We start from the raw sequence: 17,820 nt of genomic DNA on the forward strand, positions 1-17,820 counted from the left end.
TGCGTCTGACCCTGAAGGAAAGAGGCGAGCCAGGCAAGTGCAGTCCCCCGGATGCCCGCTGCTCCAACACGGTCGAGAAGATGGAATGGTCGACCGTGTCGAAAGCAGCGGACAAATCAAGGAGGACCAAGGCCTGGGAAGCATTGGTGTCGGCACTTCTCCTGAGCTCATCTGGGAAGGAAAGGACCACAGATTCCGTCGAGTGGGCTGGATGAAAACCGGCTTGGTGGGAGGCCAGAAGGTGGTTGTCCTCAATGAAAGCAGAGAGACAGGTATTGACATAGCTCTTAAGGATCTTACCCAGGAAAGGGAGCAAGGAGATAGGCCTGAAGTTAGCCAGAAGAGTGGGATCAGCCCCTGTTTTTTTTAAATGGGGATGACTGTGGATGATTTAAGGAAAGCTGGTACCATTCCCTGGATGATAGAAGTATTGAGAAGGATTAAGGGAGGGTCGCGACAGCTGGAGAACACTTCCCTCAGAATGTGAGCCGGACAGCAGTCGGAGGGAAGCCTGACTTAACCTTCTTTAGCAGAGTAAGAAAGGCCTCTTTGGAGATCAGGGGGAGTTGATCAAGAAAGATGGACGTAGGATGCAGAGGGGGAAAAGAGAAGGAAAGGGATGGCAGGGGAATGTTGCGCTTGATGGTGGCAATCTTCTCAATGAAATAGCCATTGAGGTAATTGCAGAGAGATTGAGAGGGATCAGGTTTACAATTGACTCTATTGGATGCAGCTAGGTTGTGTACAATGGAGAAGATCTCCTTGGGCTTGTTTGCCGCAAGGAGAATCTTCAGGGAGAAATATTCCGTTTTGACTGCCAAAATGGCTTTTTTGTAGTCATGAAGAAGGGCAGAGTATTGAGCCTTCAGAATAGGGCAGTAACTGCGCCTCCAGTGCCGTTCAGCCTGTCTAAGTGCCAATTTAAGGACTTTAAGGTCGTTGGTGAACCATCTATTGGCCTCATGAGAGCGACACGTCCTAACCAGTTTAAGGCGAGCAACAGAATCACAGGAGGCAGAGAGCCAGCTGTTGATGGTGGCCACCTGGAGGTTAAGAGGGACATCGACCATACAGGGGGGTGAGGCTGCCAGGGAAGAACAGAGTGCGCCCAGGTCTACGCGATTCCAATTCCGAGCCCAAACGTTCTTGGATGGGGGGGCTTGTTGGTAGCCTCAAGGTCAAGGGAGAAAGAAACCAAGGAATGATCGGACCATGAGCAAGGGAGATCTGTGAGGGAAAGAATAAGTAAATTGGCTGACCAGATATGCTCCAGAATGTGACCGTGCAAATGAGTGGGGAGGTGGATGTGAGAGATAAAGTTAAGGCAATGGAGAGTTTCAGAGGAGTCTTTAGAAGTCTGATCCTCCCTAGGGTCACCGGGCCAATAATTGAAGTCACCCAGAAGCAGGACGGAGGAGTTGTTGACCACCAGAGTGGCCAATAGTTCCTGTAGAGCTGGGATAAAGTGAGGCATGGCTTGGGGTGGACGATAAAAGAGCGCGTGGGTGAAGGGAGCCGCAAGGTTAACAGAGCGGACAACTAAGAAATCAACTTCCGTAATGGAAGGGTAAGAGAGGAGCTGAAACTGAAGATTGGAGCGGGCGATCACGGCCACTCCCCCTCCGGCCTTCCCGTCGGGGAGGTCGACTCGGAGAGCATAATAAGAGTCGGGGAGTGCCGCTAAGACATCAGGCAGTGGGTCTGAGGAAAACCATGTCTCAGTGAGGAACAGGGGGTCGGGTTTGACAGTGTCGAGAAAATTAAACAGTTCCAATTGGTGCTTAACCGCTGAGTGGGTGTTAAGGAGGTAAGCTGTGGCCACGGCAGGAGGGCAGGAGGGAGGCTGAGAGGGCAGCTCGAAGAGAGCAGTGGGCGACAGGGAAGGCTGGGGTTTAGGGAAGGGGAAGCTTGATGTCAAGCTTTGGCAACGCTGGGCTACGCTGGTGCAAATAAAAGTTTGCCAAAATGAGGACATCTTGTGGCATTTCTTATCCTCATAGGCCTATTTAAATCTGTTTCAATGAGCAGTTGTATGCTCTTTTTTGTAGCTGGAGGTCCGGATTTGTCTCTGTGATGCCAACATCCCTGTACAGACAGAGGAGCTCATTTTAGAGTGGGTTATTTAATACTTGACATCAGTTAGCGTCTTCCTCACAGAGACACCTCAGGGAGGGCAGGAAGCATCAAATCATGTGTCATTGGGAACTTCAAAAACAAACTCTGAAGTAAACATTGCCGGACTTTTTCTGCATAATGACAGAAAATAAATATAATCAATGATGGGCTCATATACAAAAGATCTACCTCATTGTCTCAATCAAGAAATACAACAGTGACACTATAAATGCAAAAACTATCACTTAGAACATTGGTCTGTTAGGAAATGTACCTATTTCACGTTGGCAAAATGTTTGTTTTCCTAAAAATCTCTTGCATTTTTACCCAAAACTGGTCTTAAAATGTACTAAGTTCCTATAAATCAGCCCCAAACAGCAACACATATCTGTTTAAAAACACACTTGTGGGACGTACATTTTTTCTTGTAAAATAATTGTCTTTCACTGTTTTAAAACACTCTACTGATTACACATCATGAACATCTAAGAAAAAACCTTGGAAAAAACTTTTTCTCCACCACTAAAGTGCACTGAAAATCAAAGGTGCGCAGCTTTTTTTACCTGCTCCTTAAAAGAATGATTTTAACAAACCAGGAAGTGGATAAGGTTGCACAGAAAGCAAATTGGAACCAGTGCACCAATGCTAAAGTCCAAAGAGGGATAAATAGGGCATTTTGATTATCTGCATTATTTAGGTTGCATTGCTTGTTTTGCCCTAGATGAGGAACAGAAAGCACTGCCCTCTGAAGAAATGTCCCCCATGGCTCAGTACACACTGTGTCTCACAAATGTCCATGAAATAGTCAATTGTGGCGCCCCCTAGTGGTAGTGGCTGCTCATGTTGCTGATGGAATTGATTGTGCCCAGGTGTGAGGCCGACACAGCGCTGAAGGGTGTTGACGGCTGAAGCCCATGACTGGGGTACAGAGCCGGTGCAGATCCTGTCCAATAGGAAAAGCTGGTGGGGGTCACACCGGAGGTCATCAGGTTCAGCTTGGAAATTCCAGAGAATGGCAGTGGGGCCAGGTTGCCTTGGAACTTGTAGAGAGCATGCTCAGTGGCGGCGGTGGTGGGCTGGCACACCTGCGCCAGGCCGTGGAAGTCAAACTTGTAGGCGTAGCGCTTGCCGTGAACCTTGGTCATGATGCTTTTGTCATAGTAGTAACGCAAAGCCCGGCTCAACTTGTCATAGTTCATGTTGGGCTTGCTCTTGCGCTCGCCCCAGCGGCGTGCCACCTCGTCGGGGTCAGTCAGCTTGAACTCGCCGTTTGTGCCCTCCCAGGTGATGCAGTTCATGTTGGCGCGATCAGAGAGAAGCTCCAGCAGGAACTGCCACAACTGGATCTGACCACTTCCTGCATGGAGAGAGAGAAGAGTTACATTGCTTTATGTAGTACTATGTATACCTGGGTGTCTGAGGACTGCAAAAAGTTACACAACTTCAGGGGGTGGTGGGTACTAGGGTGGACTTTAGATTGGAAACGGAGAAGAGGGAGGAAGAGGGGAGCTCAGTATGATGGGCTGGGTGAGGCAACACTCATTGCTAGCCAGTGCTTGTTTTTTTAACAGAGCCACAGATGCATGGGAGAGAAGGAGAGGGGCGGTGCGGAAGCATTAAGAATGGGATCTGTTACTGGGCTATGTCAGGTTCTTAGGTGGAGGGCTCTTAAAATGAAAGTTCTACTGGTAAAGTTTGGTGATGTTCACAACTTTTGCACATTTGAAAAATTGAAGCATCAAGATTTTCCTTCACAAGTAATTTCTGTGGGAGAACACTTACCCTACAAGAAGATTTTGCTTGTTTTCACCACAAAAAATCTCCCTTTAGCAGATTTTCAAGTTTGTGAAGCGCCACTGCATTAAGGAAGCTAAATTAAATTCTCGTATTTTACAATCCAACACATTTGAAGGGGTGTTGAAAATTTGCATTATTTTCTTTCACTTTGACACAAAATTATGCATAATTGAGCAAAATGCAATCTATAATTTTGAGAAATATTTTAGAGCGAAATACGGCTTTTTGTCAATTTTTGACTCAATGATGCAATAAGTTCAAAAAAAGTTCTAAAAACCAAAAGGGCTATAAACATCGAGTAATGGCATAGGTTTGGGAATTTTGCATAACGAGAGTAATGCAAATTTACCAAAATGACGCTAATTATGTTGTCATTTAGCCCCGATCTGTGCAGGTAACAGCGGTGGGGCTGGATGGGGGTGGGGGGGTTCGCATGTCGTGGGATGATACAGAGGAAAAATGAATTATTTATTTAATTTTCCCTCTGCATCGTCGCTCGAAACACATCCCTCCTCCCTCTCCCCCCCCCCCCCCCGCAACCCCACCCCACCGCACCACCACTGTTACCCTCACAGACAACAGGTGATAATTTTAGCTCGGCTTACTTTAGGGCAAACACACTCCCACTATCAGGAGTGTCCACAGGAGTCTGTCTTCTATTTTTCTCATGGGTTCCATGGTTACTAAACCCTACGGACTCAGGGGCATATTATCAGGAAAGGCGATAAAATTATCGCCGCTTTAGCGGCAGGAAACTGCCGCTAAAACGTCAATATTGGCCTTGATAATATGCCCTAGAGAATTCCCATAGCAGCCCAGGTTAACACGAGAACCTGAGCTGCTATGGGAATTCACAAGGACATATTATCAAGGCCATTATCGTCACTTTAGCGGCAGTTTCCTGCAGCTAAAGCAGCGATAATTTTACTGCCTTTCTTGATAATATGCCCCTCAGTTATGGTTGGGACAGCAATATTGTGCTACAAAAGTATTATAGTCAAAACATCAGACACCAAGAATAATATGAAGGTACTTATATATAGGTGAGTGTAGATTTACTATACTTAGTTCAACGTCTACGTTCTTCGACGATATGCCGCTCATCGGCGTCAATAGATGCAGAGTTGAGAATAGCACATCTATACTTACCCAACGGAACAGAAAGTACTTTTAGAGTGGAGGGAGGAGGCAGTACCGTCACCTCATTGTAGGGGCTTTGAAGAATTGTTTCATTACCCAGCGAATATGTGTAATAAGTCATTTGTGTGGTACAACGTGTGTAGAATAAATATTTGAGAAAAAGTCATTCATTTATGTGCGAAAGTGCTTTTTTGAAAATGATCAATCTAGCAGTAAATGGCAGCTGCTGTGCCCTGCAAAATAATGGACAAAAGATCAAATCAGGACCGGCCGTGGGGAAGCATTATTGGGGCAGCTGGAGGAAGTCATCGCGGGTAGTGAGCGAGGAAGCAATAGAGCAGCTTCAAGTGGGAAACAACGTTTACATCGCGGATTTTACCCCGCCATGCAAACACAACGCGGTTGTTACAACGACTGCGTTGTTACAACGCAGTGCCATTACTACACAAGTTGTTACTACGACGATATAGATGACGCTCTAGGATAAGGAATAGTATGATTTACTATTCCAACACTTTCACTAGTGTTGCAGACACTGGAGTTGGAATAGTAAATCATTCTATTCTAAAGTCCAGCGCGCCATCTAGCGCAAGTTGTTGTAACGACTTGAGTTGTAAAGGTAGTGCATTGTGACAACACAGTCGTTGTAACGACCGCGTTGTGTTTGCATCCTGGAGTAAAATCCGCGATGTAAAGAGATATATTCCTTCAAGTACGAGAGAGAGTAAAATAAAAATAAAAAACGAGCCGGGGTGAGGGAAACAATAGATAAGATTGGTCTAGGGAGAGGAGAGAGCTACATGGAGCATGCGCCGGTGGGCGTGTTTTTGAGGGACTAAGCAGCACCCAAGGAAGAGAGAGAAAAAACACATGCACTCTCACGGAGTGCTGAAAGAAAATGAAAAAAATTAGTTCCCTGGATGAGAACAGTGGAAGAATACGTCATCCAATCAAATTGTGCGGGAAGAGACAAAAAAAACGAGGAAGGAAAGCCATTGAATAAGAAGAAAGCAAATGAGATCAACAGAGCAGTAAATGGACGGTGCACAATTTGCTGGCACACAGCCCCATTACATGGACTGGCCGAAGCGGGCACCGGGCGCTTCCCGGTGGGCCGTCAGTGTGGGGGCGGGGGCGGTTTTGGGTCCCAGGGGGCCAATTTTGTTACCCGGGCCGGCAATATTGGCCCCCTGTAACAAAATCGGGCGAAACCGGCCCAAGTAAACAGCACTGCCGCGCCCCGCCCCTCCTCCATGGGGGGCTTGTTGAGCAGTTTGCAAGGGCCGATTTCGGTTTCCAGTCCGGCCCTGAAGTTTTGGTGCATTCCACAAAAGATCTTTTGGCAAAAGATACCTACAGTTGTGTTTAGTTGAGAGCCAAAAACATGTCAAGTAACGCCATGTCATGTCGCTGCGCTTTTAATTGATCCGCACTGTCATGGGCTGGGAGCTGTAGTTATTGATAGTAATGATGTGAAGATAATTACACTGCATGGCACCTCTCAGTGTTTCTGAAAGAAACTTCCCAGCTTTAATTGAGTCCCGCAGTGCTGGGCAATTAAATGTGAGTGCTGAATGAGGAGGAATCCTGTGTGTGACACCCACGCCAATTGCGGACCGGACTGTATGGCCACTTTTCATTTATTTCTCAAAGGGTGAACACAAGGTTAGCAAACTCATATGCTGCATTACAATCAAGGCCCGGCCCTCCAGCAATGACGGGGGCAAAATAAAACATGTGGGTTGACGCCTCCATCCGTCACTGTCGCAAAACACAATGGGCACTATTCACAAAGGTATCTTTATATGCGAGTAAATATCACCTTTGAGCCTCATGACGAGCTCAGCTCGTCATGAGCTAGGGTGCTCGTGTGCTGGGCAAATCCCCCTGCTGTGCGAGCGCACTAAAGAAACGGGCGTGGTCATGACAAGCTCAGCTCGTCATGAGCACACAACCACCGTGCATAAGAAATCCATCCGCATCTCTACCAGCTCCGACGCCAACCTCGCTAACTCCGAACACCTTCACTTCCAGATCCACATCGACCCCAAGACAACTCTCAGAGGCACCCTCCTCTACAGACCACCAGGACCCCGCGCAAAATTCAGTGAAGACATCACGGAATTCATCACCCCACACGCGCTCCCCTCCAAAGACTACATCCTTCTGGGAGACCTCAACTTCCACCTTGAAAAGGTCAACGACCGCAACACCGCCACCCTCTTAGACAACCTCGCCAACCTCGGACTTAAACAACTGGTCACTTCCCCCACCCACATCGCAGGTCACACACTCGACCCCATCTTCACCTCCAGCAACCATGTCTCCTTCAGCCACACTACGGATCTCCTCTGGACTGACCACAGCTGCGTTCACTTCACCTACAACAAGCCGAAACCCATCATCCACCTCCAACCAACTCTGCAAAGAAACTGGAACAAAATCACCACGGATCAGATCTCCACATCGCTCCTTCGAACCTCCCCAGCCCTCTCTTCTAACGCCAACGAAGCCGCCTCCAACCTCACCCTTTGGTTATCCAACACCGCCGACACCTTAGCACCACTGAAAAAACGTCAACACAAACTTGGCAACAAGAAGGCCTCATGGTTCAACGTTGATCTCAAGAAGTCCAAGAAACTGTGCCGCTCCCTTGAAAAGGCCTGGAAAAAAGACCCATCCACCAGCAACAAGGACGCCTTCAAAAGCGCCACCCGTACTCACCACCAACTGATCCGAAAAGCCAAGAAAACAGCATTCAAGGATCGACTTGACAACAACGCCCACAACAGCAAGGAACTTTTCAACATCGTCAAGGAATTTTCCAACCCCTCGGCCAACTCTAACGACATCACCCCCTCTCAAACCCTCTGCGACTCCCTAGCCTCTTTTTTCCACAACAAGATTGCTGACATCCACAACAGCTTTGACAACCAACCCGGAAGCCAACCCTCCCTACCATCTGCTGACCATCTTCCCCCCGTAAACACCCTTAACGCCTGGAACCCAATCTCCACTGAGGACACCATCCGCCTGATGAATTCCATCCACTCTGGATCCCCCACAGACCCATGCCCTCACCACATCTTCAACAAAGCAGACTCCGTCATAGCTCCGCACCTCTGAGACGTCATCAACTGCTCCTTCAACTCCGCTACCTTCCCAGAAGACTGGAAACACGCTGAACTCACCGCCCTTCTGAAAAAACCAACAGCAGACCCCACCGAACTCAAAAACTACCCCCCCATCTCGCTTCTTCCATTCCCGGCCAAAGTCATCGAGAAAGCCGTCAACAACCAGCTCGCCGCCTTCCTCGAAGCCAACAAATCACTCGACCCCTCACAATCTGGCTTCCGAGCCAAACACAGCACTGAGACCGCCCTCATCGCAGCAACAGACGACATTCGAACTCTACTGGACAATGGAGACACAGTCGCCCTCATCCTCCTCGACCTCTCTGCAGCCTTCGACACAGTCTGCCATAGCACCCTTTTACAACGCCTCAGAAACATCGGAATCCAAGGAAAAGCACTGGAATGGATCACCTCGTTCCTCACCGGAAGAACACAGAGAGTCCGCCTCCCACCATTCAAGTCCGAGGCCTCTGAAATCATCTGCGGCGTACCTCAAGGATCCTCACTCAGTCCCACCCTCTTCAACGTATACATGAGCCCCCTCGCGGCCATCGCCCGCCAACACAACCTCAACATCATCTCTTACGCGGACGACACTCAACTGATCCTTTCTCTCACCAAGGACCCCAGCACCGCCAAAACTAACCTACACGAAGGAATGAAAGAAGTCGCCGAATGGATGAAACAAAGCCGTCTGAAACTGAACTCAGATAAAACAGAAGTCCTCATCTTAGGTACTTCCCCCTCTGCATGGGACGACTCCTGGTGGCCGGAAGCCCTCGGAAAAGCACCCATCCCGACAGACCACGCACGGAACCTTGGCGTCATCCTGGATTCTTCACTCTCAATGAACAGACAAGTCAGCGCCGTATCCTCTTCCTGCTTTAAAATTCTTCGCATGCTCAGAAAAACATTTCGCTGGATCCCCTCTGAAACAAGGAAAACAGTCACCCACGCTCTAGTCACGAGCCGACTGGACTACGGAAACACCCTCTACGCAGGTACCACCGCTAAACTCCAGAAGAAACTACAACGAATCCAAAACGCCTCAGCCAGGCTCATATTAGACATCCCACGCAACGAACACATCTCTGGTCACCTTAAAGACCTCCACTGGCTACCCGTCAATAAGAGGATCACTTTCCGACTGCTTACCCACGCACACAAATCACTCTACGACATCGGACCAGATTGCCTCAACTCTCGACTGTCCTTCTACACCCCCTCCCGCCAACTTCGCTCTTCCAGCCAAGCCTTCGCCACTGTACCTCGCATCAACAAGACCACCATGGGAGGCAGATCCTTTTCATACCTGGCTGCCAAAACATGGAACTCACTCCCCGCTTACCTTCGCCTCACCCAGAATCACCTAGCGTTCAGAAAGCAGCTTAAAACGTGGATATTTGACAAATAATCCTCCTCCCCTTCCTAAGCGCCTTGAAACCCTCTGGGTATGTAGTGCGCTATACAAATTTTATGACTTGACTTGACTTGACTCATGACAAGCTGAGCTTGTCATGAGCACGGGGGCGTTAAGCGGGCCCCCGCACCCCAGCACAGCAGGGGAATTTGCCCAGCTGTGAAGGGGTTAAATGCATGGAAGTTTACTATTGCATCTTGCCGTACATTCTACTTTTGGCTAATCACCATTAAATAGTGTAAATCTACTGCAAAGTGTAGGTTAACTTGTTCCCAACCCCGGAATTCAAGAGGTGGAGCCTAATTTATGACTGTAAAGTTACTACAAGTAAATGTTCACACATAAGCGCACTGGGACGCTGATTTTCTGATAGTAAAGTGTAGAGGAAAGTTTAAAAGTTTCTTTAAAAAAACTATGGGGCAGATTTATGAGGCCGTTGCGCCTCTTTGCGCCGCAATTGCGTCACTTTATTTGACGTAACTGCGGCGCAAACAATGCGCCCTATTTACAACGTGACGCATCTCGGAGATGCGTCACGTTGTAAAGCACTGCGCCATAAGGAGGCGTTCCTGCGCAGGGGGGGCGTTCCTGCACAGGAACACCTCCTGAAAGTGGCTGAGTGAAATCTATGAGATTTCACTCGGTCACTTTCAGGGCAATGCTGCGTCAAAACCCTGCGCCTGCTTAAAGCAGGCGTAGGTCTTGACGCAGCATTAGTTGAATGGGGCAACCCCGAGCCTTGCTGGAGCTGCGTCGCGCTTGCGACGCAACTCCAGCAATGCGACACATTTCCGGCACAGATGCGTCACGCATCTGTGCCGTTTTTGCACCATGGTGCGCTGCATTGTAAATACAGTGCACCATGGGTGGCGGAGCAGTAGCGCACTGTGGCGCATGTTAACTGGCGCATCCCTCGGGATGCGCCAGTTAACATAAATCGTAAATTCATTTAACATATTTATTTTAAATGTAAAGCAAAAAAAAACTAAAACATTATTACCTTCATTGAAAATTAAATGTTTTGAATATATTAAACTAAGTTAAAATTATTTTCCTTAAGATTGAAATAAAAAAATCCTACCTAAAAATGTTATGTACAGAATTAATTTATTTTATGAAAAATTGAAATACATTATTGTTTTTTTTTTTTAAAGTATTACATACTAACATACAAGCTAATAATAATTGCATTATATATATTTTTCTTCAATGTTTAAGGCTTTTATTTTAAGTTCCTGCGATTGGTGGGTGTTACAGTACCCGTGGTTAGCATTCTGTTATGATGAACTTACAATAGCTCTGCTCTGGAGTACATTTATGACAGTTTTGGGTCTTTTTTTGGCTGTAGTAACTATAGAGGTGCAGTTTGTCGATAGGAACACGTAAGGGAACTTCTGGCATAACTCTGATGGCATGGAGGCATGGCCAAGTTGGCAGTCAGGACGGACACTCTGTAAAGGCCCAACCAAATCCTGCAGAAATATCAACCTCCCACAGCTCTTTGCACTGCTGAGGTTCAGGTTGATTATCTTGTACCCGGAACACCCAGCGGGGTCGGGGACTGACCAGGGGTAGCGTGGACACTGCGATCCGTTAACCGTGAAAAGAGACCGTGCATATTGTAACGTGAAGCCGGTGCAACCGGGGCCTGAGCTGCCCACCGCATCCCACGGAGGAGGGTCCCTGTGACGAGGCAAAGAGACGAAGCTGCGATGGGGTTAGATGACAAGAACTCCTTATCTCTCCCTTCTGACCTCCATAACAACCGAAACCACGCAGAATCACAAAAGACACTCCGCGAATACACCCACGCGGCTCCCGGGGAACTGGTGCGCACTGTGGAAGTAGAGCGGAAGCTCTTGGTACACTTTGGGAAGTACCAGCATTGGGCCCTGGACGCGATCGAGGCAGATGAGCGTCGGCGGATACGCTGACCCCGGGGGCGGATTGGAGAGCAAGTGACGCAGCCCATAGAACCGAAGGGGGTCAGCAATAAAATGACTTTAATGAAAATCGGATGACAACATAGTAAGGGGCGACTTTCCTGTTCACCTGGATCCTCGATCCTCCCTTCACCTCCTCCCTCATGCCTACCGAATTATGGTATCGGCAATAGCTGAAGAGGGATAAGCAAGAGGCTCTCAACTGGTAGCGGAATGCCCAAAAGACACTCAATAGGTACCAAAGAACCAAAGGAGCCTGACGCACAATTTGACTGAGAAGCCTTCAAAACCAACCCCTCTTCTACTCAGGCTCTCAAGCTACATTGTGGGTAGTAGAGGCGGGGGATTAGCGCCTCCAGACATAGTACAGACAACAGGGATATGGAGTAGACCCCCTGAAAGGGCAGGAGGAGGCAACCAGAATGGATCAATTAAGTAAACGAAGTTTCCCTGCAGACGACCACGTCAGCTAAGTGTAACCACGCAACGTGCCAACTTGTGAAGAGGGCATTACCCTAAACAGCAGGATCCCCAAGCAACACTATGCACAAGGTACGGATAATGTGCCCGAACTGACAGGGCTGCCGGACATCTGTTGTCTGACTCGCTCACTTCCCTCCTCCTAACACACCACAAAGGTCTGAGAAGTAAACTGATAGCAGCAGCTACAGATAAGCAACACAGAATGGTGAAACCAAAACCAGACAAGTTTCTGCGCCAAAAGGCGGTACACAGGGAACAACAACTCACCTTAATGACAACAATAAACCATTAGCGACCACACTATCACCACAGTCACGCAAATTTGGGGAACTACTCACAGCCATAATGGACATTAAGTCGATACTGGAAACAAAACTCAACTTGGTTTGCATTGAAATTGATATTCTCAAGGGAAGCCCTTAAGAAGCTGAAAGAATGGATGGAACAGTATGAATCCACTCATGAAACACTAACGTGAAGGAATCAGATCAACGTATTTGAGCACTACAATCAAAGGTGGCCCACCTGCTGGACCACCTTGAAGATCTTGAAGGGTGATCCTGGCAGGACAATGTGCACGTAGTGGGCATACCACAATGGGCGGAAGGCCACAACATGGAGCTCTTTTTAGAAGACGGTTCATTGGAACAATACTGCAAGGTAAACAATCTACCTTCTTCTAGGTGGAGAGAGCGCAAAGTGTCCCAGGTGGGCCTCCCAGGCCAGGCGCAGCTACAAGGACTGTGATCGCACACCTATTGAACCATAGGGATTAGAGACCTTATCCTCCAAGTCTCGAAAGCAAAAGGCCTGTGGATTGTTGAAAATGCTAATATGCAAATCTACCCTGATTACACCCTGTACGCCCAGAAATGCAGATCTTCCTTTATTGCGATGAAGAGGGTATTGTATGAGCACAAAATCAAATTTGTACTGCAGTTCCCAGCCACTTTATGAATCTGACATGACTGCATAACACAATTTTGAAAGACTCCAGTGGCAGCCTGGGATTGGTTAGAACAGAACGATTTGGCACCATTACAAGAAGCCAAATCGACCTCGACTCAAACATGACAATTCCAACAGAAGCAGAGGAAATGTGCAGAGCACCAATCTAAAGGCCCCACCAAAGTACAGGCTTCAAGGGAAAGGGCTAAAGTGGTATAAGATGTGAAAAACATGTACCGTCTTACTCTCCTACGGCCTTTGGCTCAGAGTTAGAGACACATCAGGATTAAATACTGATTGTTTCTGACACCCACAAAGCTGCAGCAATAGGCAATGGCCCAGTAGTCACACCACAAACAGCAGATGAATTGATGTGAAATCCTACCACAAGGATGGAGTGGACACGGGTGGCCGGGCGGGACATGATTACTTTTAACTTTATCATATTGTTGCACTGTCGCTTTGGAATGAGCACGGGGAGGCGTTGATTATTTTAAGGCCCCAGATCGACTGCCTGACAGCCACCCACCCCCAAATATCTGCGTAGACTATTATTTTCTAAAGTATAGAATTGTGTTGTTAAAAATGCATTTAAGTGCGAATCGCCAGTTGCCCGTTGGCACACTATCTAGGGTGTGGGAGTTGAGTATTATAATTGTTCAATTTGTGTTTCTTTAGTACAGGACCAATGTATACTCCCTAAATTCAGGCACGGAGAACCTGCCTAAAAAATATCTGGAAGGATATGATGGATGGGTGGCTGTGGAATTGCCACACATGGGGAAAATGCAGTTAGCCACTATGAAATACATCCACAGCTACATGGTTGTACCTCAACGATAACCATATTAACATGGAATATCCATGGCCTCGCAGGTTACATCGTATGCTATCGAGTTAATCGATATCTCAGAAGGCGGAAAGTCAACATAGTTCTGCTGCAAGAGTTGCATCTCACCACATAAACACTTGAGGGAATACCTAAACGCTAGAGGGGTAAATTGATAGGCACCACTTACTCTAGTTATGCCAGGGGGACACTGATATGGGTGGCAAAGGGGACACTATTGGAGGTCAGAAATACTCGTATTGATCCAGAGGGTAGATATGTGGTTTTAGAGGGACGACTAGATGGTCAGCCAATAACACAAGTATCGATCTATGCCCCTAATACAATCGTGTCTGAACTGGGGTGGCAGAGTGGGCTAAAGGACGGTGATGGATTAAACCCAGATCTGTTGGCTGGGTGTGAGTGTTTGATTGGTTGATTGAGTGGAGAAGTGTGGCACAATGGTTAGAGCGGCAGACCCTGATGCAGAGGTCTGGCCCGGGACCAGGGTTCAATTCCCCACCTCTGCGGGTCTTGAGCTCAAAAATTCCACGGACCTGATAATTCTTGCCTCGGTGCCTATTCCAATCATGGAGTCCCACTCTGCAACTCTGGGCAATAGCTTGCTTAATCTCCACAACGGCCCCCACAACGCTAAGGATGCCTGGCCTCCACCTTGGGGGTGCCCAGGAGTGGACGCCTAACAGGGAAAACCAGGATGGGTTCCACAGCGGTATTCATACAAGCGCCTTAAGACCCTTGCGGGTGAGTAGTGCGCTATACAAGTATCAATTTACATTTTATTGGTTCAGATGCTCCGTCCATCACCACCCCCTTTTGTACTAATACAAATCAGGCATCCTTCTTACATTCCTTATCCCCTATGTTACTGCAGAATACGGTGGCCCCTGCTTTCTGGGGAAGAGACTTCAACTGCACACAGAACTTGGACATGGACCGCTCCTGTCCCCCAAACCTTGATTCACAATTCATAGCATTAGCTCGAAGTCTACAAGCTTGGTTCTTGCGGATACAGAGCACTTGAAGGGGTCTGCATCCAGAGGGCAGGGAATACTCACACTATTTGGGTCTACATGACCTACATGCCAGATGAGACTTAATATACAGTTTACACGAAGCCCTTGCAAAGGTCTTTCAGGCGGAGTATCTCGCAGGCACATCATCAGACCATAGCCCTATACAGCTGTGGATGACTTGGGACAGAATAAGGTCTGCAATACCGGTGTGGCGACTACCTGTAGCCGCAATCAGAGATACAACCTTGCGCTCAACTATGTCAGAGACTACATCTTCCTACTTTCAGGAAAACGAAGGCTCCGCCTCAGAACTATGTATTGAATGAGATACATTCAAGGTAGTACTAAGAGAAAACATGGTTGAATCGGTTATAGGACCCAAATGTAAGCATGGGCGAATTTTGCGGATCTCGCGTTCGCGAATTTTGCGGATTTGCGAACTCGCAATCCGCAAAATCCGCGAATTCCCGCGAATTTGCGGATTTTTTTTTTTTGTGTTCGCCCGTGTTTCTGCCAGTTCGCGAGGGTTTTTACAATTTCGCAATTTGCGAACTTACCTGTCGGGTCGCAAGTTTTGCGAACTTGTTGTTTCTACGTGTCCAGCCTGTTTGGGACACTCTTCTTCATCACTGCCACTCTCTGTCACCACTGCCACTCTCTGACTACTCATGCCACCCTCTGGCCCACCCATGCCACCCTCTGTTTCATCACCACACCCTCTGGTTGTCCAGTGTACATTATTTTCGGCAAAGCAAAGCACACCTTCCCTGCCTCAAGTGACCTGAATTAATTTGGGGCTGATTAATGTGTCACAGAATATTTTTTTCGCTGGCACCTGCTTCCTTAGTGCGCCCTGATTAGTGATCTTTTGCACTTGCTAAGTGCTTTCATTGTTGCAAAATGAGTTACAACACCTGCCCTGCCCCAACTGACAATAATGAATTAGGGGCTGATTAATGGATTTTAACTTCCAGCCTGGCTCCTGCTTGTCTCCCTTAGCTGTAATTCAGGACCTTTGTGGCATATGTGTAACTATTCTGAGGTTCAGAGCAGGGTCACATAATAGTTGCAACTGGCAACTGAACTCTGGAGGGGCCCCTCAGGAAGCACTACAGGAAATGGCTACTAATGATGAGCCTGAACTTTTGAACCTGGTAAGTAGTTTCAGTTTTGCTAAGATCGTATATCTGCAATTTAGCACTTATTCGCGGGGCGCGAAGTTGTACTGGGAAGCCGCGCACTCACGCGAACAGTGCGAGCAGTGCGAGCAAAATCCGCTGCTCGCGGATTTGCGGATTTTGCGGGAGATTCGCGAATCTCGCGGATTGCGAATTTCCCGAAAATCCGCAAAATCCGCGAGCGGAACGGATTTTCCGCCCATACCTACCCAAATGGTCCTTCAGAAGGAAATAAATCAATTAGATGCAGAAATACGCCACCTAGAACAAAGGACTCCTGACTTGAACTTATGGGTGGGACGATAAACGGAGGCAAGATTAGCCCATAAAGAGGGTCTAGGCTGCTTGGGAACAATTATCTATGAGGTATTTATGGCCAAGCGACATGTAGAAGGTGACAAAGCAGGCAAAGTATTGGCACAGTTACTGCGCTCTGATGCGACAAGAAAAGCAATTCAGGCTATCAGAGAAGGAACGGGATATGTTGTCAACACGCAGAATGAAATAAACGCATCCTTTCTCTCCTATTACGCAGCCTTATACAATGCTCTGCAGCACATAGATACCATAGACCTGCAACAGTTCCTAGAGGACAGGACAGATGAATATATGACGTTACAACGCAAACAATTACAACACATGATTTAACAATGTGGTTTTTCCATCGCAACTACCATTACATTGCATGATTTTACAACGCATGCCATTACAACGCAATTTTAAGAACTTCCATCACAACGCATTCCACTACAACGCATACCATTACAATGCATTCCATTACAACATATAATACTTTTAGGGCAACAGTAGGGTAAGTTTTGGATAGTGTAGGGGAAAAAATTACTATTTCCACTCAATCAATCAATCAATCATTGCATTTATATAGCGCACTACTTACCCAGAGGGTCTCAAGGCGCTGGGGGAGGGGTGACGGGGGGGGGGTCTGCTACTGCTCGAACAACCAGGTCTTGAGTTGCTTCCTGAAGGCGAGGTGGTCCTTGGTCAGGCGGAGGTGGGTGGGGAGGGAGTTCCATGTCTTGGCGGCGAGGTAGGAGAAGGACCGTCCCCCTGTGGTGGCTCTACGGATGCGGGGGACGGCGGCGAGGGCGTGGCTGGTCGATCGAAGCTGGCGTTTGGGAGCGTAGAAGTTGAGGCGGCTGTTGAGGTATCCGGGGCCTTGGCTGTGTAGGGCTTTGAGTGCAATAGTAGGGTAAGTGTAGGAGAGTGTACAGGTTCAAATTACTATTCCTACTCCAGTGAGTGCAACAGTAGGCTAAGTGTTGGATAGTGTACAGGTAAAAATTACTATTCTCACTCCAGTGAGTGCAACAGTAGGGAAAGTGTTGGATAATGTGGGGTAAAAATTACAATTCCCATCTACCCCAAACCCATGCGCATCCTAAAAGTAAAAAATTTCTATTACTTACCTTATAATGCGTTGTAATGGTATGCGTTGTAGTGGTATACTTTGTAATGCCATGCATTCTAGTGACATGCTTTGTAATGGCATGCGTTGTAAAGGCATGCGAAGTAAAGGCAGTTGCGTTGTAACAGCTGCATTGTAAAAGTAGTGCGATGTAATATCTTCATTGTAATGGATGTTTCTCCCCACAGATACCACTAACAAGGTTCAAAGGTCTTGAATCCTCCATTGCAATAATTGAAATAGAGCACACTATACAACAAATTACAAGAGGAAAAACACCAGGAGCAGATGTACAGCCCCCAGAATTTTTATACAACTTTTCAAACCCAGCTAGCCCCACTTTTACACCCAATGTATATGGATACATGTG

General features: G+C 47.5%; 1 protein-coding gene across 1 annotated transcript in view; it reads right to left on the reverse strand.

Annotated features, from left to right (window-relative positions):
- Positions 1-430: 430 nt before the first annotated feature.
- LOC147659619 (protein FEV-like) overlaps positions 431-17,820 on the reverse strand; it is a 69,901-nt gene continuing 52,511 nt past the window's right edge. The window contains exon 3 of the mRNA XM_086951601.1: positions 431-3,472. Within this exon, the coding sequence (XP_086807727.1) occupies positions 2,937-3,472 (536 nt within the window). The 3' untranslated portion in view covers positions 431-2,936. The remainder of the gene's footprint in view (positions 3,473-17,820) is intronic.

The sequence above is a fragment of the Lissotriton vulgaris genome, unplaced genomic scaffold, assembly GCF_964263255.1.
Source record: "Lissotriton vulgaris unplaced genomic scaffold, aLisVul1.2 SCAFFOLD_283, whole genome shotgun sequence".
Taxonomy (NCBI): domain Eukaryota; kingdom Metazoa; phylum Chordata; class Amphibia; order Caudata; family Salamandridae; genus Lissotriton; species Lissotriton vulgaris.